The 23,058-nt window shown below is 40.9% G+C and overlaps 1 protein-coding gene and 1 non-coding gene across 6 annotated transcripts in view; one reads left to right on the top strand and one right to left on the bottom strand.

Moving 5' to 3' along the window:
• CSTPP1 (centriolar satellite-associated tubulin polyglutamylase complex regulator 1) overlaps positions 1 to 23,058 on the bottom strand; it is a 182,693-nt gene that overhangs the window by 86,422 nt on the left and 73,213 nt on the right. For all 5 annotated transcript variants that reach the window (XM_066251447.1, XM_066251444.1, XM_066251446.1 and 2 more), the window contains one exon: positions 13,546 to 13,676. In XM_066251447.1, the coding sequence (XP_066107544.1) occupies positions 13,546 to 13,676 (131 nt within the window). The remainder of the gene's footprint in view (positions 1 to 13,545; positions 13,677 to 23,058) is intronic.
• Positions 15,700 to 15,775, top strand: TRNAT-GGU (transfer RNA threonine (anticodon GGU)). The gene has a single exon. It is a non-coding gene; the product is annotated as a tRNA-Thr (tRNA).

Raw genomic sequence — 23,058 nt, 5'->3', positions numbered from 1 at the left:
GATGAGAAGCATCAATCATTAGTTTTTCATTGCCCGTTGCAACACCTTAGTTGTTCATTGATTGCTTTCTCATATGTGCCTTGACCACGGGCCTTCAGCAGACCGAGTAACCCCTTGCTTGAGCCAGCAACCTTGGGCTCAAGCTGGTGAACCTTTGCTCAAACCAGATGAGCCCGTGCTCAAGCTGGCAACCTCAGGGTCTCGAACCTGGGTCTTCCGCATCCCAGTCCAACGCTCTATCCACTGCGCCACCGCCTGGTCAGGCAAAGCCACAATAATTAAACAGTATAATACTGGCATAAAGATAGACATATAGACTACTGGAATAGAATAGAGAGCCCAGAAATAAACCCTTACCTATATGCTCAGTTGATTTTCAGCAAGGGTGTCAAGGGTACTATTCATTGGGGAAAGGACGGCTCAACAAGTCATTTTAATAAGTGGTGCTGGGAAAACTGGATCTCCACATGCAAAAGAAGGCAGTTGGAGCCTTACCTTACACCTTATACAAAAATTAACTCAAAGTGGACCAAAGACCTAAACTTAGAGGTAAGACTATAAAACTTGGCCCTGGCCGGTTGGCTCAATGGTAGAGCATTGGCTTGGTGTGTGGAAGTCCTGGGTTTGATTCCCGGCCAGGGCACAAAGGAGAAGCACCCATCTCCTTCTTCACCCTTTCCTCTCTCCTTTCTCTCTGTCTCTCTCTTCCTTTCCTGCAGCCAAGGCACCACTGGAGCAAAGTTGGCCCGAGCGCTGAGGATGGCTCCATGGCCTCCGCCTCAGGCACTAGAATGGCTCCAGTTGCAATGGAGCAATGCCCCAGATGGGCAGAGCACCACTCCCTAGTGGGCTTGCTGGTGGATCCTGGTCGGGTGCATGTGGGAGTCTGTCTCTCTGCCTCCTGGCTTCTCACTTTAGAAAAAAAAAAAAAAAAGACTAGAAAACTCGGAAGAAAACAAGCTAATATCTTCATGATGTTGGATTTGGCAATGATTTCATAGATATAACACAAAAAGCCCAAGGAAGAAAACAGATAAATTGGACTTCATCAAAATTAAGACCTGTTGGGAAAGTGAGAAGACAACCTACAGAATAAGTGACCGGATAGCTCAGTTGGTTAGAGCATCATCCCGAAGTGTGGAGGCTGTGGGCTCGATTCTCGATCAGGAACAGACTGATGTTTCCGTCTCTCTCTCTCCCTTCTGCTCTCTTTAAAATCAATAAATTAAACAAATCTTTTTAATGGGCTAAGGACTTAAACAGACATTTCTCCACTGAAGATATAAAAATGTTCAACAAGCACATGAAGTGATGTTCAACATCAATAATTAGTCATTAGCAAAATGCAAATCAAAACCACAATAAGATTCCACTTCACACCCATTTGGATACCTATTATCAAAACAACAGGAAATAGAAAGTGTTGGTGAGAATCAGGAGAAATTGGAACCCTTGTGAATTGCTGGTGAAAATGTAAAATGGTATAGCCACTGTGGAAAACAGAATGGCAATTTCTTTAAAAATTAAATGTAGATTTATCACGTGGTCCCAAATTTCCATTCCTAAGTATATACCCAAGAATCAAAGGCAGGGACTTAAACAGAAAACTTGTGTACCCATGTTCATAGCAGTATTATTCACAATAGCCAAAAGGTAGACACAATGTGTGTCCACTGAAAAATGAATGGTTAAATAAAATATGATATATGCACACAATGAAATATTATTCATCCATAGAAAGGAAAGAAATTCATATATATGCTACAACAGCTGTGAAAACATCATGCTTAGTGAAATAAGCCAGACACAAAAGGACAAATATTGTATGATTTCACTTATATGAGGTACTTATAATAGTCAAATACATAGAAACAGAAAGTAAAACAGGGTTTTTGAGGGTGGAGGAATAGGAAATGGGAAGTTATTTCTTAATGAATAAAACAATTCAGTTTGGGAAGAAAAAAGTTAGAGAGATGGAAGGTGGTGATGGCTGCACAACAATGTAAATGTAATTAATGCCACTGAACTGTACAATTAAAAAAGGTTCAAATGGTCAATTTTATGTTATTTATGTTCTACCAACAAAAAAAAGATTTCTCAATTTAAAAAGTGGTTAGGAAGATAAATTTTATGTTGTATTTATTTTACCACAATAGAGAAAAAATATATATACTAAAGCCTACACCTAGTTTGAAGATGAGATGACTTGAAAGGTTTCTTTTATTTCTAACATTTTGGGGGACATCACGATAACAAGGAGAAAAGAGAATCTAGTTGAGGAATAAGTTCCTGACTCCTTCTGAATCAACAGTGTAACTCTACCGTTCAAGTGATTATAAATGGACCGACAAGTTCCAGCAATGGTAGCATGCTCACATGCCTCCAGAGACCAGGCAGGAAACATAAGCAGGTGAAGCAAGGCAGCTGGGATGGTGGGAAATCTGAGGTCACATGCCCAATCTGAGGGCAGCAGCTGCACCTCTGCCCTGGCGAACTGTCTCCCTGTCGGAATGTGGGCATGGTATTGCATTTTCCATTCTGTAAGTGAAATTGAATTGAGATTTTTATGTTAATTGTTGGCATCTAATTTTTTAAAAATTATTTTTAATACTGCAAACCAAAGGAAACGTATCTGCAGTCCAAGGCACGTGTAGTCAGCTGACTTCTAACTTGTGATCTCTTTCATAAGCATAAAGGCTGGATCCAGAACACAAAAGGAGGAAAAGAGGCACTATTAGATCCTCACCGATGTTTCAAGCTAGCAGGCAGATCATGATCTAAATCTTTCTCACCCTTGTTTGGAAGCACCAGTGGGGTACTAAATATTTCAATTAGGTGTCATTTAATATAATATAGCTCTAAATGCTCCAGGTTTTAGTGGGGCATTTGGAACATAAAGTTCAAATATGCAAGTGCTTTGCACATAGTAGGTAGTCAATAACCAGTAACTATTATTATTTTAAATCAAGACTCCTATACAATTTAAAAAGTTAGTAAAAAGCAGATTTTCAAAACCAACCCTACCCTCTAAAAAGAGAGATGATAATATAATCCATTCAATAATTTATCCTTTGTATCGTGACTGGGAAATAGTGAGACTTCACATTAAAGGACAAAATCATTTATGTATCTTAGGTGCTTGCAATATAGTTATTAGCATAACAAACAAGGTTCTTGCCCTCTTAAAGCTTACAATTTAATAATAAAAATGAAGATTAAGTAAAGAGTCATTCAAAAAATATTTAATCGGAAACTTTCCCTGGTAGGAGGTGAGGTCAGTCGGTTAGAGCGTCGCCCTGAAACACCGAGGTTGCGGGTTTGATCCCCGGTCAGGGCACACACAGGAGGTGACTGATAAATGCAGAACCAAGTGGAACAACAAATGAATGCTTCCCTCTCTTTCTTTCTTTCTCTCTCTCCCGCTTCCTCTTTCTGTCTCTCTAAAATCAATCACTAAATAATTTTTAAAATACAAATATTTAGTCAGAAACTATAATTAATGACATGACTAAAAAAAATTACAGGCTGATGTGAAAAAGAATAAGAAAGGATCTCATTCAGATGAGAAAGGGAGTCACTGAAAGGCTCCTTTAACGAGCTGACCTTTAAACTAAGACCTGAAAAGACACAGAGGTTAGCAACCTAAGGGTATTATGTACAGAGCTGAGGAGTGTTGGGTGGGAGAGGAGGTGGTGACAAAAGCATTCCAGGAATGCTTGTGTGACATATGTGACAGCCCCAAATAACCAAAATAGAAAAAAAAGGGAAAATTAAATAGAGGGAAAGATTAAAGTTATTGGAGGTACTGAGGTAAAAGCTTTGAGGGGACATCAAATGTCAGTGTTCTCCCCCGAGAAAAGATACTGATGAAGGAAGTGAAAATTAAAAAAAGAAAGAAAGAAAATTAGGGCCCTGGCCAGTTAGCTCAATCAGTTAAGAGCATCATCCTGAAATAACAAGGTTGTGAGTTCGATCCCTGGCCAGTATACACATGGGAAACAACCAAAGAATGCACGACTGAGTGGAACAACAAATGATGCTTTCCTTTCCCCTCCCCTCTCTCTCCCTTCTTTTCTCATTCTCTAAAAAAAACAAAACAAAGAAGCCCTGGCTGGATAGCTCAGTTGGTTGGAGCATCATCCTGGAGCGCAGAGGTTGCCAGGTTCAATTCCCTGGTCAGGGCACTGACAGACGCATCTCAATATTCCTCTCTCTCTCCCTGCCTCTCACAAACAAACAAACAAATAAATAAAATAGAAAATTAGGAACTGAGGAGAAATAAGTGAAATGGGAGCAGGGCAAGAGGAATCTGAGGTTGAAGGGGCTGCTGACTGACCACATTGGGTTTCCGGGGAGAATGTGGTGAGGTGAAGCAGCCCCGGGGAGCAGGTGGGTGACCTGGCCGGCCAGAGAAAAACCACAGGAGGGAAGAGGTTACATGGGAGGGTTTCTGTTTGTTTATTTAAGAAATTACTAAAGTAACAAATATTCTTTAATATTTCATACGAGACAGCTACCCCACTGTCTGAGCTTTATTAATCCTCACAGAATGAGTTTTAAAAGGCAAAAGATTTATGCGATCTGAAGAGAAACCAGAGTATCACAGAATGATTTTTAGTGGTAAGTTTGAGGACTAGTGACAAGCAAGATCAAGTGGGAATTTCAGGCAATTACATAAAGAAATCAGACCAAAACCTTTATTTCAGCCTAAATTGTTTGCATATTTCTTTGAGATCACTTCACCCACTATAACATGAGATACTTTAGGAATATGTAAGTTTTTATCATATGATCATTCAGATCTACTTCAATCCCCTGATTCTTGGAATATGAAGCTTCTTTTAAAAAGCAGGAATTTTTTTCAAACCTCAGATTATTAGACCACAACTCTGAGAGCTGGAATCTCTGACTCGTCAATTCACTGCTTTATCACAGGCAACTGATATACAAATGTTTGTTGAATGAAGACAAAACCACAGTGAATTCAGAGTAAAGCATAAAAAAAGAAAGGGAAAAAGAAAGGGAGAGACAAACCAGGCCATCCTTCAGGTTCTGGCACTCATTCCTGCCACCTCTCCCACACCCACACCCACACCCAATCCATCTGCAAGTCCTGTCAAACCAGCTCCTACTGAATAGCTCTGCCCTCCGTGCCACTCCTGTTCTATCCAATCGGCTCCTAACTGGTTTTTGTCTTCAGTCTTATTCCTTGTCTTCCTTACTTTTGCCAGTGTCATATGTGAAAATACCACGCAACACATGTGGGAAGCACTGGCCACAATCAACTTCTTAGTGTTTCCCAAAGGAACCATGTCATTTCATGTCATCATACTTTCAAAAATCTTGGTTTTTCTTTTTAGAATGTGCTCCTTATTTGCTTAATAGCTTTCACTACTCCAAGATCCATCCCAACTGCCTTTGCTCCTTTATAGTCTTCCCCAGCTCCTGCAGGCGAAAGTATTTCCTTCCTTGTACCGTCATGGAACCTTAGATTGGCTCTAACTATCACCTATCCTGTATGGAAACTATTTCTAGACTGTGTCTTCTGGATGTGAGCTCCTTGAGGGCAAGTACTGCCATTCACTCATTCCTATTTCAAGCATCTCACGCACTATCCGATGGAGAACACATTAAAAAAATACTTCCCTCTCTAGTTAGCTTTCTGGATCTTTGGCACTGGCTTTTGCATTTATTAAGTGTGGGACCTAGAACAAGTTATTGAACGTCTAAATCTCAGTTTCACTTTTTAAAAAAGATTTTATTTATTGATTTTACAGAAACAGGAGAGAGGGGGTGGGGGGAGTGAAAAGTATTAACTCATAGCTGCTTCACTTTAGTTGTTCATTGACTGCTTGTCATATGTGCCTTGACCAGGCAAGCGCAGGGTTTCGAACTGGTGACCTCAGCATACCAGGTTGATGCTTTATCCACTATGCCACCATAGGTCAGGCAGTTTCATTTTCTATACAAAGAATATAATAAAAATATCTATCTATCACATAGGATTGTTGTGAAAAAAAATGAGATAATCTACATAGGAAGTACTTAATAAATGTTAATTGCTATTATTACCATTATTTCATTTCTGATGTTGTATTTTTTATGTTTAGAAATTCCATTTGGGGCCCTAGCCAGGTAGCTCAGTGAATAGCGCATTGTCCCAGTGTACCAAGATCATGGGTTCAATCCCTAGTCACGCACATATCAGTGGCAACCAGTAAGTGCACACCTGAATGGAAAGAAAGACTAAGTGGAGCAATGTGTCGATGCCTCCTTCTCCCTCCCCACCTTCAATCACTGGAAAATTTTAAAAAGAAAGAAATTTCATTTGGATCTTTTTAATATCTTCTATTTATCTTCTAATCAGATTCATGTTTTCCTTTACATATTTGGTCATATTTATATGATTTAAAATAATTGTTCAAAGGTCCTTGTTAGCTAATTCGATCATCTCTGTCATTTCTGGGTCTGTGTTCCCATTGATTGATATTTTTTTCTCCTGGTTATCACTCATATTTCCTTCCCCTTTTAATGTTTTTAACTGGATGCCAGACTTTGTAAATTTTATGATGTTGAGTGCTGGAGTCTATTGAATTCTTTAACAAGTATTAATTTTTCTTTTTTTAATTTTTTGTGATAGAGACAGAGACAGAGAGAGGGACAGATAAGGACAGACAGGAATTAAGAGAGATGAGAAGTATCAATTCTTCGCTGTGGCATCTTAGTTGTTCATTGATTGCTCTCTCATATTGCCTTGACTGGGGACTCCAGCCAAGCCAGTGACCCCTTGCTCAAGTCAGAGACCTTGGGCTCAAGCTAGAGACCTTGGGCTTCAAGCCAGTAACCATGGGATCAAGTCTATGATCCCACGCTCAAGCCAGAGACCTCGGGGTTTTGAACCTGGGTCCTCTGTATCCCAGGCCGAAACTCTATCCACTGTGCCACCGCCTGGTCAGGTGAGTATTAATTTTGTTTAGGTATAAAGTTAAGTTACATGCATATCAGTTAAATCCTTTTTGCTTTTCAGCTGCTGAGGACTCTATCAAATGCCAGTGTTCTGCGTATTATTATTATTTTTTTTTGTATTTTTCTGAAGCTGGAAATGGGGAGGCAGTCAGACAGACTCCCACATGCGCCCGACAGGGATCTACCCGGCATGCCCACCAGGGGGCGATGCTCTGCCCATCTTGGGGCGTCGCTCTGCCTCAATCAGAGCCATTCTAGCGCCTGAGGCAGAGGCCACAGAGCCATTCTCAGCGCCTGGGCAAACTTTGCTCCAGTGGAGCCTTGGCTGCGGGAGGGGAAGAGAGAGACAGAGAGGAAGGAGAGGGGGAGGGGTGGAGAAGCAAATGGGTGCTTCTCCTGTGTGCCCCGGCCGGGAATCGAACCCGGGATTCCTGCATGCCAGGCCGAAGCTCTACCACTGAGCCAACTGGCCAGGGCTGTTCTGTGTATTTTGAAGTTTCTCAACTCTGATTGGTAGAAGTGTGAACTACCCCTAACCCTGTGTATACTCCAGGAATTGTTTGGCCTACTATTTTCTGGTGGTTCTTGTTCCAACCCACACATGTGCAGAGATTATAGCCAAAGACTCAAATAGACGCTTGTAACTCTCGAGAACTTACTGAGCTACTTATTCCCTCCTCTCTGGTACTCTGCCCTGCAAATTCTGGCCACCTTGGTTTCCCTAAACCCCAATCTCTGTCTCATTGGCTCAACTCCTCAACAGTCGAAGACTGCCAGGCTAGCTGATGATCCTTCCTGTACTGTCACTTGGCAACTGCCTCCCAGGGACTACAGTCCTATCTCAAAAACTGGACATTGTCTGATTTTCTCGTTTTTTATGGCAGGACGACAATTCCTTTAGTAGGTACTTCTTTGTGGGCAGAAGAGGAAGTACCTATCATTTTTTTATTAGATAAAAAATACACACACACACACACACACACACTGGTTAAAGCACAAAGCTCAAAATTAAATTCTGATAAACTGTGAAAATAAACTATAGATAAAAAACTCTTTTGAGCCAATATCCCTAACCAGAAGTGAAGATTTACTTCAAGAGAATTTCAATATTTTCCAGACTTGGAAAATTTAGATTAATCTTTCTACAGTGAAACAAATACCAAAGCAAGAAGTTGAATTTTAAAGGCTTATTGCATTTGAATAGATCGTTTTGCTGTCAAGAGTCTAAAGTTGCCTTAGTAGCAAGAAGCTCACTATAGTCTTTATGAGATTGTTTGAAATTCAGAAATAGGAAAATTAACATCACTCAATACTTAGATATGTAGAAATGACATTGTATCCCTGTACTTGAAAACTTGCAGAAACTGTTTCAGAAGGAATCAGGTCTTTAGTTTTCTACGAGTGGCTTCATTTTAAGATGTATTATGCTGGAACTCTACTCTTTTTGCTACCTCCTAGAAGAGTTCGTTCCTCTTGATAGTGCTATAACGTCCTCATGATGTTTTAAAGAAGCAGTCCGCAGGAGAATAGTGAAGGCTCCACTGAGTAGGAGTCCGGTAGTTGGCATTCTAATTGAAAAAAACAGGGTTTAATACTTTCTTTTGGAATCTTGCATCTGAATGTTTTTGCTCATTTTGGACTAAAATTGGGAACTGACACATTCTGGGACTGAAAATTATTCTAAAGTTTCCTGGAAGAAACTGAGAATATGAAAACTAACTAAAGATTTTAGTATCACCTAGACACAACTGTTGCATTTGGTCTTTAAGAAATCCAAAATGGTTTGATTAAGAAGCATAGCAGTATTTATCCAGCATAAAATCTAGATCTTGTTTATGGCACAGGGGGAACAGGGAGAACTTGGAGGTGCTCCCTCTCAGCAGCTGGACGAATCACTGGGAGCTGCTAGAAGAAAGATAAAGAAACCCACATCTGCTTAGACTCCAAATGCTATATGGATCCCTTGTGATAGTAAGCAAATTTTTGAAGAGGCCCCACTTCTAAATCAAGAAGAGGATTAAGACATTTAAAGTCTGTTTTCCATTGATATCTCCATGTGCTAGCTCACAGAAACCAGCTCTGTCTGTATCATCATTCTTCAATATAGTGAGCGTTCAATACATGTTTGCTGAATGATTAAAGGACTGGGGAAGGATTGGGAAAGACAGGTTCTGATGAAATACGGTACATGATTCACCTATACATTCACAGCTCCCAGTTTTGTTTATGTAGAGACCAATGAGTTAGTTTTTCTGAGGTAGTTCACTTAAAATTGGGTTACACTGACTTTTGCCCACTAGGACATATATTCTGTAAAGGAGGTGATGCCATTCACAGTACACTAAGCATTTCTTGCACAACAGTATAATTGAGAGGGATGATCTCTAGAGTTTATGTCACAAAAGCTATGTGTGATTGGAGTAGCAGAAATAGTAGAAATAGCACATAGCAAATTAGTAAATCTGAGTTCTACTCCACTTTGTTACTAATCCACCGTGCAACTGTACAAATTACATAATTTAATTATTTATAAAATGGCACAATAATACCTACGTTACCTATTTCTTAGGATAGTGAGAGTGGTCTAATAAGTAAGACACTAGATAGAAGTTTTAGAAAAAAGGTTTCAGACCCTGGCGGATTGGCTCAGCGGATAGAGCATTGACCTGGCATGCAGATATCCGGGTTCAATCTCTATTTAGGGCACATATGAGAAGCGAACATCTGTTTCTCTTCCCCTCCCTGTACCCCTTCTATTCCTCTTCCCCTCTTGCAACCAGTGGTTCAATTGGTTCGAGCATTGGCCCTGGGTGCTGAGGATGGCTCGGCTGATTTGAGCATGCGCCCCAGATGGGGGTTGCTGGGTGGATCCCGGTTGGGGCACATGAGGGAGTCTGCCTTACTATCTCCCCTCCTCTCACTTAAAACAAAAAAGTTTCAGGCCCTGGCTGGTTGGTTCAGTGGTAGAGCGTCGGCCTGGCGTGCGGGGGACCCGGGTTCGATTCCCGGCCAGGGCACATAGGAGAAGCGCCCATTTGCTTCTCCACTCCCCCCTCCTTCCTCTCTCTCTCTTCCCCTCCCGCAGCCAAGGCTCCATTGGAGCAAGGATGGCCCGGGCGCTGGGGATGGCTCCTTGGCCTCTGCCCCAGGCGCTAGAGTGGCTCTGGTTGCAGCAGAGCGATGCCCCGGAGGGGCAGAGCATCACCCCCTGGTGGGCGTGCCGGGTGGATCCCGGTCGGGCCCATGCGGGAGTCTGTCTCTCCCCGTTTCCAGCTTCAAAAAAATACAATAAAAAAAAAAATAAATAAATAAATAAATAAATAAATAAATAAAACAAAAAAGTTTCAGTAGCTATATATAAAGTAACAGTAGCGCCCTGGCCGGTTGGCTCAGCGGTAGAGCGTCGGCCTAGCGTGCGGAGGACCCGGGTTCGATTCCCGGCCAGGGCACACAGGAGAAGCGCCCATTTGCTTCTCCACCCCTCCGCCGCGCTTTCCTCTCTGTCTCTCTCTTCCCCTCCTGCAGCCAAGGCTCCATTGGAGCAAAGATGGCCCGGGCGCTGGGGATGGCTCTGTGGCCTCTGCCCCAGGCGCTAGAGTGGCTCTGGTCACAACATGGCGACGCCCAGGATGGGCAGAGCATCGCCCCCTGGTGGGCAGAGCGTTGCCCATGGTGGGCGTGCCGGGTGGATCCCGGTCGGGCGCATGCGGGAGTCTGTCTGACTGTCTCTCCCCGTTTCCAGCTTCACAAAAATGAAAAAAAAAAAAGTAACAGTAGCATTCATCAGAGCAGGATGGGGGATCTTCCAAATTTTATGAAAGCAGGGAACGTACCTGTTCACTTACTTTCACCTCAGTGCCAGGCACAGGGTAAGTCTACCAGAAATATTTGTCTAATGAAAGAAGAAATATACTGCTCACAAAAATTAGAAGATATTTCAAAATGAATATGAAGCGATAAAATATCCCCTAATTTTGGTGAACAGCATAGTTTAGGCCTTCCTCTACTTTTTTACAATCACTAAAAAAAGTTTTAAAGGTATTCAATTTTAATTTTAAATAACACATATATAAAGGTAGGAATACAAACAAGCCCTTAAAAACAGATGAGAACAAATGTTTTGATGTAGAGATTCTAAATCTGAAATTTTTGGAGCAATTTAATCTATTTTAATATTCTGAATGTAAGACTCTAACTCCATTTTTAACAAGAAGCTGCCAGTGGGTACATTTTGTCCTTCATCTCAACAAGATCTTTAAAGTCTCAAAAAAGACATTTTCAATCAGTATATTTCTTAGTATCTTCCTTAGAATATAATCAGAATATGCCAAACCAACAGTATGCAAATATAAAAAGGACTTGTGTTTTCCAGTGCGCGCAGCTCTTCTCTCAAGGATTTGTAAAGCAAAATGAAAAACTTACTTTAGTCAACTTTATTCTACTTTCCAAAATCCGTATTTCTGGAACCTGACCTATATTTCCTGCTGCTTACCGAAGCTTTTTAACTGTGTCCCAAAGAATATAACTTCTCAAAAACTTCTATCATATTATTCACATTAGCCAAAAGGAGGAAGCAACCCAAGTGTCCATCAAGTGGATGAATGAATAAATAAAATATATACACTTTCAAAGGAGTATTATTCAGCTTTGAGAAGGAAGGAGACTCTGACACTTGCCACAACATGCATGAACTCTGAGGACATTATGTTAAATGAAATAAGTCATTCACAAAAGGATAAATATGATTCCACTAACATGAGATACTAGAGTAGCCCAATTTATAAAGACAGAAAGTTAGAGAATGGTGGTTGCCAGGGGCTGGAGGAGGTAGAGAATGGAGAGTTGATGTTTAATGGGGACAGAGTTTCAGTTTGGGAAAATGAAAAAATTCTGGAGGTGGATGGTAGGGATGGTTTCAGAGATAAGTGTACTTAACACTACAGAACGGTACACTTACCTTCCCTGTCAAACCAAATCACCAAATCCTGTGGGCTCTATCTCTGAAAGTACCCTTCCAGCTCTGTGGATGCTGCCTCTGTTTTGGCTTTGTTATCTCTCACCTCCGCCACTTCAAGTCTGCTAACTACAAGGTTTTCTCCCAGTTTTCTCCCAGTCTGCTACTCTCCCAGTTTCATACCTATCCAGTGCAGTTCGATGTGGGCTCACGTACAGATATTTTAGGGCTCCTTAGGTAGCTATCCTGTATAGCCTCTACAGACTCGTCACTGACTGATGGTCTACCAGAATGAGGTTTCTCCACCAAACTGCCGGTTTCCTTCAACTGCTCATCCCACCGAGTAATGTTATTCCTATGTGGTGGCGTTCGTTATAAACGCGCTGATATTCACGTTGCACTTTGGTCACGGATTCGAATTTAGCAAGGCACAGAACACACTGAGCTTTCCTCTGTACTGTCCACATCTCGACTGGCATGGCCGTGGGCTGCTCCGCTGTATACACGGTGTTACGTCATCATCTGCACATGCGCACATGCTGCCACATCATCTTACAGAAACTGGGAGGGTTTTCCTTTTATTTGGTGCAGATTTCACATTTCTATTGTCTTTTGTTGCTTTCCTATGACCGGTCAAAAGTGCACCATGACTTTACGGACACACTGTATGTGCCCGGCTTCCAGTCTCACCTTCTAAGCCATTTCCATGCTACTTCTAGAATGCTCTAGAAATCAGATATCATGAAACCACTCTATTGGATAAAATTCTTCATATAGTACCTACAGAACAAAATACAACTTCTTTCTTTTATGACAAAAAAGGGTCTTCCAGCACTCCTTTCTTTTATTCCATGATAGGCTCCGCCCCCTCACCTCCTTCTGTCCTTTTGTTTCCTGCATGTTCCAGGTCCCTTTATGCTTCTCCACCACAGCAGGCTCTACCCAGAATGCCCTTCCCTCCCTCACCCGTGTGGATGACTCTCATTCTCCCTTCCCAACCTAGATCAAACAGCCGGTTCTCAGGAGAACCTTCTCTAACAAGAGTATCCCCATCCCATCCCCTACTCAGGAGTTTCCTTCTTTGCATTCACATCATTTCTTAAATTTACTACATGGTATTAAATTTTTTTATTTATTGATTTGAGAGAGAGAGAGAAAAACATCGATTTGCTGTTCCACCCACATTGCATTAATTGGCTGAATACTGCATGTCCCTGACCGAGGATCAAACCCATAACCTTGGCGCATCAGGATGATATTACAACCAACTGAGACACCTGGCCAGGGCTGCATGGTATTTTAATATTTGTCAAGAGCAAAGGCTCTAGAACCAGATTGCCTAGGTATGAATCCGGCCCCAGAATTTACTGTTGAACCGTGCCAAGTTACTTAACCCCTCTGACCCTCAGTTTCATTATTATAAAATGGGGGTTATAGCATCTACCATAGAGAGATGTTGTGAAGAGTAAATGAATTACTAACATGAAGTGCTCAGAATTTCACTAGGCTCTTAATACACTCATTAGTGATGGTGGAGTGATGGTGGTAGTAATGGAGGTAGCATCTCTGACACAAGAGTTTGGAACGAAGGAAAAAAGGCAAGAAAAAAATTTGGGAAGACTCACCGCCATTTTTGCCCACAGTTCGGAAGCATCTCCAGAAGGCCCGTAAGAAGGACGCCCGATTATGAGGGGTGGCTTGGATGAAGCTGAACTCCCGAAACAGAATGTGAGTTCCCTGACATACACTGTGAAAGCTGCAAAGAGAAAAATCAAGAAATCGTCATTGGATGGATAGATACGGAAGGCTGAAATCAGAATGAAAAATCAAGACCACACAGAACCACTGCCAAGAGGGGGACAGTGTCTTTTTCTCCAACAAAACTCTGAACTATAGATTAGACCCAGTCCTTCTGGAAGGAAGTCTCTTCACATAACCATATCTCTCTGAAAACTGTCAGAGTCCAATTCCTCTGAGTGCTGCCCTTCCCACTTACACACGCAGAAGAAATTTTAATCAGTCGCTGAGTATCTCATAAAGAGGGAATCTTTCAGTCTTTAATTGGATGACATTGGCACTCATGTCTTTTTGGAGAATATGCCTCTCCCTACCTTTTGTGGATTATGTTTCCTTAAAGATATTCATTCTGTACTCCCTCTGACCTCTATCAGCTGCCATAAGAACAACATAGCTTATGGGATATAACTAGTTTGTCCGTTCCAGTTTAGGGGTGGTGTTGCATACTTCTCTGACAATAACCTCAGAGGAAAATCCATGTGCCAAAGGCTGTAAAAGGTTCCAAATAGAACACTTAAAGCAAATGAAAAAAACAAGGGTAGAAAGTGGCCCCTGAATGAAAGTATGAAGCAAAGCCCCAGGGTCCAAATGAGTCATTGTTTAAGCTGGGCTGGGGAAGGGGGAAAAATACAGTCCAATGCCTGCGTGTTCTTCTGCCAAAGAAGTAAAGGCCGTAGAGCCTGGCGCAATCTAAAAATGGAAATTCCACCAAAGAATAGGCAATTATCCAGTAATCAACACTATCAAAGGCAGACTTTAGGTTCCAGAAAACTCCTAAAAATGACAAGGGAAACCTGAGTGGAAACTGTGTTGATCTTATAGAGAACAGTCATTAGAATCAAGATGGCAAGCAACAGAGGGACAGCCATTTCCAGCTGCGACTTTTCATTTGTTGCCTAAAGGGAGAAAAAATAATCTGAATCTCTGAACTGAACTGAAAAAAATTTCAGGAGCTACCTATTCCATTTTTCTTTTCCCTGACCAAGTTCAGAGGGAAGTGTCTAACTTGTCTTTAACATACAGTATGTTATAGGATAAAATTAACTTCTTCCTGTTAATATATAGTAACAAGATACCAAAAAGCAAATCACACACTCTTCTTCCCTCTCAGAAAAGTAGCATAGAAGACACCTATGAGGAAGTGTGAGGACAACACCTGGCAAAGAATTAGGTTAGATGAGGGACTTTAAAAGCAGTGAAAGTGTTCATCTCATCCTGCAGTTTTTGGCAGTGCTGTTTATTGTCTTGAGTAAAGGGAAGTGAAAAAGAAAGCAAATGAGCTGCTTCAGGTAAATGGAGTAGGCCACATTTCTAGCAAACAAAGTCTAAAATGATAACATTCTAGCCTAAATTTATGAAACTATCCAGCATACAACTAGTCCCAAAGTGTGCTTCATACTCCACAAGGGAAAAATGCTGGTATCTAGGTCATGATCTTGGCTGTAAAGGACTAATACTAGTGAAATTATATCCTGTATGTAGCTCTTTAAAAATTTTCTAAAACAAACAAACTAGGGAATAATTTATGTGTTAAAGAATTTTGCTGAGCCTTATTGTACAGAGAAGTACAAATTTATACAAAAACTTATAAAGTAGAAATTTTATAAAACCAATTGATGGGCAAGAGCATCTAATATTAGATATGAAAAGATTTACAATTATATTTATACTACTGCCTTTAGATATTTCATACTGATGAAATTCATATTTAACTGAAAATAAAGATAACTGGAAACATTTCATTAGGGCGGGGGCTAGTCAGTATGGGGGTCATAATCACTTTACCTAAAGTGTTATTACAAGATCTTAATAAGATCAGTGAAAATTCTTTTAGATAAGATGGCTGTTAAGGAAAAAGCAGAAAATGCAATATTGCTCAAAACTTTTACTATTTTTCTTCAATTCGAAATTTCCTTTCTCTACTTTCATCTGTTAAAATCCTATCTAATCTTTCCGGACCATCTCAAAAGCCATGTTTTGTGGCCCTGGCCGGTTGGCTCAGTGGTAGAGCATCGGCCTGGTGTGCGGAAGTCCCGGGTTCGATTCCCGGCCAGGGCACACAGGAAAAGCGCCCATGTGCTTCTCCACCCCTCCCCCTCTCCTTCCTCTCTGTCTCTCTCTCCCCCTCCCGCAGCCAAGGCTCCATTGGAGCAAAGATGGCCCGGGCGCAGGGGATGGCTCCTTGGCCTCTGCCCCAGGCGCTAGAGTGGCTCTGGTCACAACAGAGCAACGCCCCGGATGGGCAGAGTATCGCCCCCTGGTGGGCGTGCCGGGTGGATCCCGGTCGGGCGCATGCGGGAGTCTGTCTGACTGCCTCCCCGTTTCCAGCTTCAGAAAAATACAAAAAAAAAAAAAAGCCATGTTTTGTGTAAAGTCTTTTCCTGATTCCACTCACATTCAATTCCCAGCATATCTTACTTGAAACTCTAACAGTACTCTCAATTTGCTGCCTTGTTTTAAAGTTACTAGACTTCTTTCCCCTCCTAGACTGTAAATTCGATGGAGTAAGCAATTAGGTTGTACTTAATAAGTATCTAGTGGGGAAATATTTTGAGGCTGTGGAAATATACTGTTAACTTTTCAAATTTTCATTTACTAGTTCTAGCATCTATTGATAATTCTTGCCAGAAGTAATAACAATGATTATGGGTTTGCCAAATGGCAATTTTCCTCCTAGTTACATCATTTCAACTACATTTATAAGATGACGTTCTACAGCACAGAAGAGCTTACCTTTCTCGATCATTCATTCTTTATTTATTTATATTAACCTGGATTCATGGATTCTTACTTTATTCAATAGGCTATAGTCCTTTATTATCATTATTTATTTTGATGCTTAAATTATCCCAGATTTGTCTATGGAATCTCTTTCAAGCTGACTTCTATGTCCTTTTGACATGTCCACACAATTCTTTGATTACTTTCTCACTTCCTGATAAAATAAGATGTTCCAGATCTATCTTGTTTCCCAACCCCATCCTGGAACCAGCCATTTCTCCAAGAAGCCCAAGTTGCTTTTAGTAGAAAATATTATTTAGAAACCAAGATCTAGTATGGCCTGTGGTGGCACAGTGTATAGAGTGTTGACCTGGAATGCTGAGGTCACCCATTAGAAATTCTAGGCTTGCCTGGTCAAGTTACATACAACAAGCAAGCAATGAACAACTAAAGTGAAGCAACTATAGCAACTATGAGTTGATACTTCTCGCCACTCCCCCTCTGTAAAATCAAGAAGTAAAACAAAATCTTTAAAAAATAATAAATAAATAAATAAATAAATAACAAGATCTAGGCAGGTGATGGATGTGCTTTTGCTCAAATGCGTCATTGCTTATAGGCTTTCTCAGAAGACTTAAGAAACAGATGAAGGTCTATACACACACACTACACACGTGTGCACACGCGCACATGTACATCCCTAGATTCATTTCTATCTAGCTAGCTATCTATATATATTAAAACCCATGAGTTCACACTGATTCAATTTTAGTTCTTTGCTACAAGGTAGCTTCTATTCTTTCCCCTTTTTATATTTGAAACTTCCTTTTCTCACAGAGAGAAATCTGGCCCCCATTATCCATAATATATATTTACTTATTTGCTCAATCCTAAAATGTACAGCAATTGTTAACCCATGCCTCTGTGAAAAAGCAGCCTACTAATTATAAGTCAATACTTGTTTAGAGCTCTTTGCTTTTAGCCTGAGGGAGAGCATATAGTCCAAATACTGTTCAAAAGTTACATAATCTCCCCAATTCCTTTCAGTATGTTTATATTATTCATTTGAAATACAGTTTGCCTCATTTGTTTCTGTTTGTATTCAATTTTAGGGCCGGCCTCTCATCCTTGTTAATTATATATATAGATATCTTGCCTTTGTGAAATATTTACATAGTTCCAAAAGTGTTACTTTCCCCCAAGCCCCCCACTTTTACTTTTTCACTCCATTTCCAACAATGCCCTCCCTGTAGGTAATGAATCTCATTGGTCTCTGGTTTATTCTTCACATGTGCATTTTTTTTCTCACATGAGCTAATACATGTACATATTTTTACTTCTCTACCTTTCTTTTTTTTTTTTTTTTTGTATTTTTCCGAACCTGGAAACGGGGAGGCAGTCAGACAGACTCCCGCATGCCCACCAGGGGGCGATGCTCTGCCCATCTTGGGGCGTCACTCTGCAGCACAGCAAACAGAGCCATTCCAGTGCCTGAGGCAGAGGCCACAGAGCCATCCTCAGCGCCTGGGCCAACCTTTCTCCAATGGAGCCTTGGCTGCGGGAGGGGAAGAGAGAGACAGAGAGGAAGGAGAGGGGGAGGGGTGGAGAAGCAGATGGGCGCTTCTCCTGTATGCCCTGGCCGGGAATCAAACCCGGGACTCCTGCATGCCAGGCTGATGCTCTACTACTGAGCCAACCGGCCAGGGCATACAACAGGTAGCACAACAAAGATATTCTCTTCTATAATTCATAAGGATCTGATTATTTCTTTTTAACCTGTCATGAATTAGAAGTTCAGGACATCTCTGGATCCTTTGGCCATCATAATTTTGATCCAGGGGTATCAAAATTAAAATTTCTTGGTGAATTATATATATCAAAAAGGTATAAATCAATTCATTAAAATGAAATGGTAGAGTACAAAGGTCTCCTAAATTGATTTTAGCAATCAAATAATTAATAAAATTCCATAGTTCTCCTATCTTATTAGCTTAGTATTTAATTAACTCTAGAGTAACATATCAAAGAAATGCAGCAGGAGCTGTGTTAAAAAATTAATGATTTAATAATCAGACATTTTTATTTTTATATTTTTTACAGAGACAGAGAGAGAGTCAGAGAGAGGGAGAGACAGGGACAGACAGGAACGAAGAGATGAGAAGCATCAATTATTAGTTTTCCACTGCACATTGTGACGACACCTTAGTTGTTCATGGATTGTTTTCTCATATGTGCCTTGACCGTGGGCCTTCAGCAGACCGAGTAACCCCTTGCTCGAGCCAGCGACCTTGGGTCCAAGCTGGTGCAATTTTGCTCAAATCAGATGAGCCTGCGCTCAAGCTGGCAACCTCGGGATCTCGAACCTGGGTCCTCGGCATTCCAGTCCGACGCTCTATCCACTGCACCACAGCCTGGTCAGGCAATAATTAGACATTTTTAAACATGTTAAACTAGTGTGAGTTCTTGATATAATTTCATTTTCTTTTTTCATTTTTCCATTGACTTGAGAGAGACAGAGAGTAGAGGAGAGAGAGAAGCATCAACTCATTGTTTTATTGTTCCATTTAGTTGTGTCCTCTTTGATTGTTTCTCCTACATGCCCTGACCAGGGGCCAAACTTGTGACTTCTGGTGCCCCAGGTCGACACTTTATCCACTGAACAACCCAGCCAGGTCCCAATTTCATTTTCTTATGAAATAACTAAAGCTTGGGGGTATGGATAATAAAAGGTAAAAAGATTAAGAAGTACAAATTACCAGTTATAAAAACAGTCATGAGGATGTAAAGTATAACATAGGAAATATAGTCAATAATATTGTAATAACTATGTAATATATCAGATGGGTAGTAGACTTATTGGGGTAATCATGTTGTAAGTTATATAAATGTCTAATCACTATATGTTGTACACCTAAAACTAATATAATATTGTATATCAAGTGTCATTGAAAAATAATTTTTTTTTTTCCATTTTTCTGAAGCTGGAAACAGGGAGAGACAGTCAGACAGACTCCCGCATGCGCCCGACCGGGATCCACCCGGCACGCCCACCAGGGGAGATGTTCTGCCCACCAGGGGGCGGTGCTCTGCCCATCCTGGGCGTCGCCATGTTGCTACCAGAGCCACTCTAGCGCCTGGGGCAGAGGCCACAGAGCCATCCCCAGCGCCCGGGCCATCTTTGCTCCAATGGAGCCTTGGCTGCGGGAGGGGAAGAGAGAGACAGAGAGGAAGGCGCGGCGGAGGGGTGGAGAAGCAAATGGGCGCTTCTCCTATGTGCCCTGGCCGGGAATCGAACCCGGGTCCTCCGCACACTAGGCCGACGCTCTACCGCTGAGCCAACCGGCCAGGGCGAAAAATAAATTTTTTAAGTTAAAAAATAACTAAAGTTGTTTATAAGAATTCTGTTTAAGCCTGACCAGGCAGTGGCGCAGTTGATAGAGTGTCGGACTGGGATGTGGAGGACCCAGGTTCCAGACCCCGAGGTCGCCAGCTTGAGCATGGGCTCATCTGGTTTGAGCAAAGTTCACCAACTTGGACTCCAGGTTCCTGGTTTGAGCAAGGGGTCACTCGATCTGCTGAAGGCCCATGGTCAAGGCACATATGAGAAAGCAATCAATGAACAACTAAGGTATTGCAACAAAAAACTGATGATTGATGCTTCTCATCTCTCTCTATTCCTATCTGTCTGTCCCTATCTATCCCTCTCTCTGACTCTCTCTGTCTCTGATAAAAAAAAAAAAAAAGAATTCTGTTTAAGTAGTATCTGTTTTCTCCTAAAACCAAAAATGTAGGATTAAAGAATTCATTTATGATGTCAATTCCACATAAACATCTTGATTTTGGATATCTGATAGCAAAGAGTCAGAATTTATTTAAATTACTTTGGTGAAGTGGCCAACAACTCAAGGACTACCATGGACAGAATTAAATATAAATGTAATAATAGTAGATCTATAACAGAGACATTCATGTTTCACATATAAAAGTAATAAAAAACAAAAGGACCAAATTAAAACATTCCAACTTGTTCTCAACGTGCCAAGAAGCAAAAACGTTCAAAGCTCCTATAATATTCCATATAGTCCTGCTACTACTCCTTGCTTACTCAAACTGAACACGGGCAGTAAGCCTTGACCTACACAATTAGATTCGACTGTGACAGTTCAGAGTTCTTTTAGACTATTCTCATCTCTTTTTTCTTCCTAAAACCAGGCCTGCTCACTAGAGCAGACTTCTATTAGAATTGGGTTGTCCTCTGCTATTTTGAGATGAGCCATTTGCAAGGAATCCAAAGAAGCAAAATATGAGAGCAGATCACATACAATGATTTAGCACAAACTGGCCATACCAAGGTGGTACAAACACAGAATATGGATCAGTCTTCGAAAAGTAAGATCAAAGATCCAAAACATCTTAGGAAGAAACATGATTTAAAGTGGGCTTCTGTTGCTTCTATAAACAGAAGGAAAAAGGATATATGTATAGAGGGAAAGAAAAGAAAATGTCTGTGGCATATTTCCCACTAACAGATTGGCAAAATTAGCAGACTGGAGTTTTGTTTTGCAGAAAGTCACCAAACCCTAAAGATATATATTCCTGTGGCATAATTCGGTCCCCTGAATTAATGATCCCTGAGTTTGTTCTCCTTTCTTGTGAAATTCAGATGAAGTCTAAGCCCTTAAATGTTTTCTTTTTATTGCCTATCTGCCAAAGAATTTGGCAACACTAATTTGAAGAGAGAAACCAGTAGGCCACATCAGCTTGGTCTATGTCGCAAAGCCCCAAAGTAGTTTGGACAGCACACCTGAACAGAACTGCCGGACACCAATTTCTGCACAAAAGTTTAATGCTCAGTTTCTAAGAACTTCTAACTCTACTGGGCCTTGTTATCTATTGTTCAACATGCCAATTACAGAAAAAAGTAAGTGAACAATGTGATCCTATATCCAAGGAGAGATTTGATAAAGTGTGGCTTTAACATACAGTACATTTTGAGTAAGGTTCTTCCCATAGGTATGCATCTGGTGAACTGGTTGCAGGCTCTCTGTTGGCCAGGAAGAACTGAGTGTGAAAGTATAGAAACTAGAAATTGACCACACTGCAGATGGGTACTCAAATCCTCCTCATCTTCTCATTCCCAGCACTAGCTAAATCAGAAGTAGAATGTCCAAGATCTTTGGTTTCTAAACCCCACCCCCACCCCCAATTTAGGAAGAAATCCAACAGGGACTAATCAGTCTTCAGTCACTTTGTAGGACAGGTGAACCAACCTGTGAGAACTGAGTTGCCATTGTGGTGAACGGGATTCCATTTCTGCATAGCAAAACAACCACACCAGAGGCTTATCCAATGCCTTAAGCATTGGCATTTCATACCAAGATATTTTCTGCCTGAGTAATCTTCAGTAGCAGAGCTAGTTTTCAGACCAAGACATCAGTGAGATCATATCATGAGACAGGCCCTGCGAGCTGCGGAAAGCTTCTGCAATGGTCAGCGTAAGCAATGCTGAGTTTTTTCTCCTTGGTTACTTCACCAAATGTTCTCCTGACACTAAACCCCAGGAAGAATCTTCTTAAAGCACTTTGCCCACCCTGGGCTGATGATAAGAGGGAAGGAGAGTGTTTCCAGACAGGGTGATCCCAAGCAAATTCTCTCCAAGAAAACTAAACAAAGGACTTAGTTCTCATGCACTGTTTCCTGAAAGTAAATTGCTCCCCATTGCATCTTGTTTATAATTCAGTTAGGTCCCCTGCCAGAGTTAAAAAATGTTTCAAACTCCCTTTTCAAGCCTTCAAACTGCAAAACTTATTGCTGAAGGCCAGGCATGCTACGGTAAACTCCCAACTGTAAGTCAGCTCCTTACCCACCCAGTGTACCAGTGGAGAAGCAAGGTGATGCATTAACATCTGTTTCACCCTTTGCAGTTTAAGTGCTAAGGAACATCTCTCTTACAAAGTTGTTTATTCATGTAAATAGAAACAGGCAAATAAATAAATACATGTATGTCAGGATGGGAAATCAATGCACAGAGCACTGGGAGAAGGTTAGTACATACATACTTTACAGCATGTTAGAAATTTAAATTATAAAAAGACAATGTAGCAATTTAGAAAATGCTTTTCATATACTATAAAAAAACAGGAAAAGTGTATATATATTGTAGTTTTAACTACATAAAGGAAATCTGCATAAGGAAAATATTAAAAAACTTAAAAGATAATTGTATTTACTAATTGTGTTAGGGTTGTTGGCTTATAATTGATTTCTTCCTCTGTCTTCTAAATATTTTGCAATGTTATGTTAAATTTTTGTAACACAAACATTTTAAAACAACAATCTCTAGTTTGTCTCATTCCTACAAAACTTCTAAATAGAGCTCTTGATAACAGAACTTCTAGGCGCTTGCCTAATTTCACTTGAAATCCAGAATAATCCTATTTTCATGGGTTCTCTGGGGAAATACCTAGCCATACAGGAAAAGTTTCTGGACAAAGAATTTTCCTTTAGAATGTTGCAGTCTTTCTGTTACATCCCACCTCCTGCTACATGTGTTACATCTCACATTCATTTATCTGTGGTCTCTGCACCTGTCATCTGTTATTTCTTTCTCTTCAGCTCTC

This window comes from Saccopteryx bilineata, chromosome 1, assembly GCF_036850765.1.
Source record: "Saccopteryx bilineata isolate mSacBil1 chromosome 1, mSacBil1_pri_phased_curated, whole genome shotgun sequence".
Lineage (NCBI taxonomy): Eukaryota > Metazoa > Chordata > Mammalia > Chiroptera > Emballonuridae > Saccopteryx > Saccopteryx bilineata.
The sequence above is the reverse complement of the archived record's forward strand: the minus strand, read 5'-3'. Positions and strand labels throughout refer to the sequence as shown.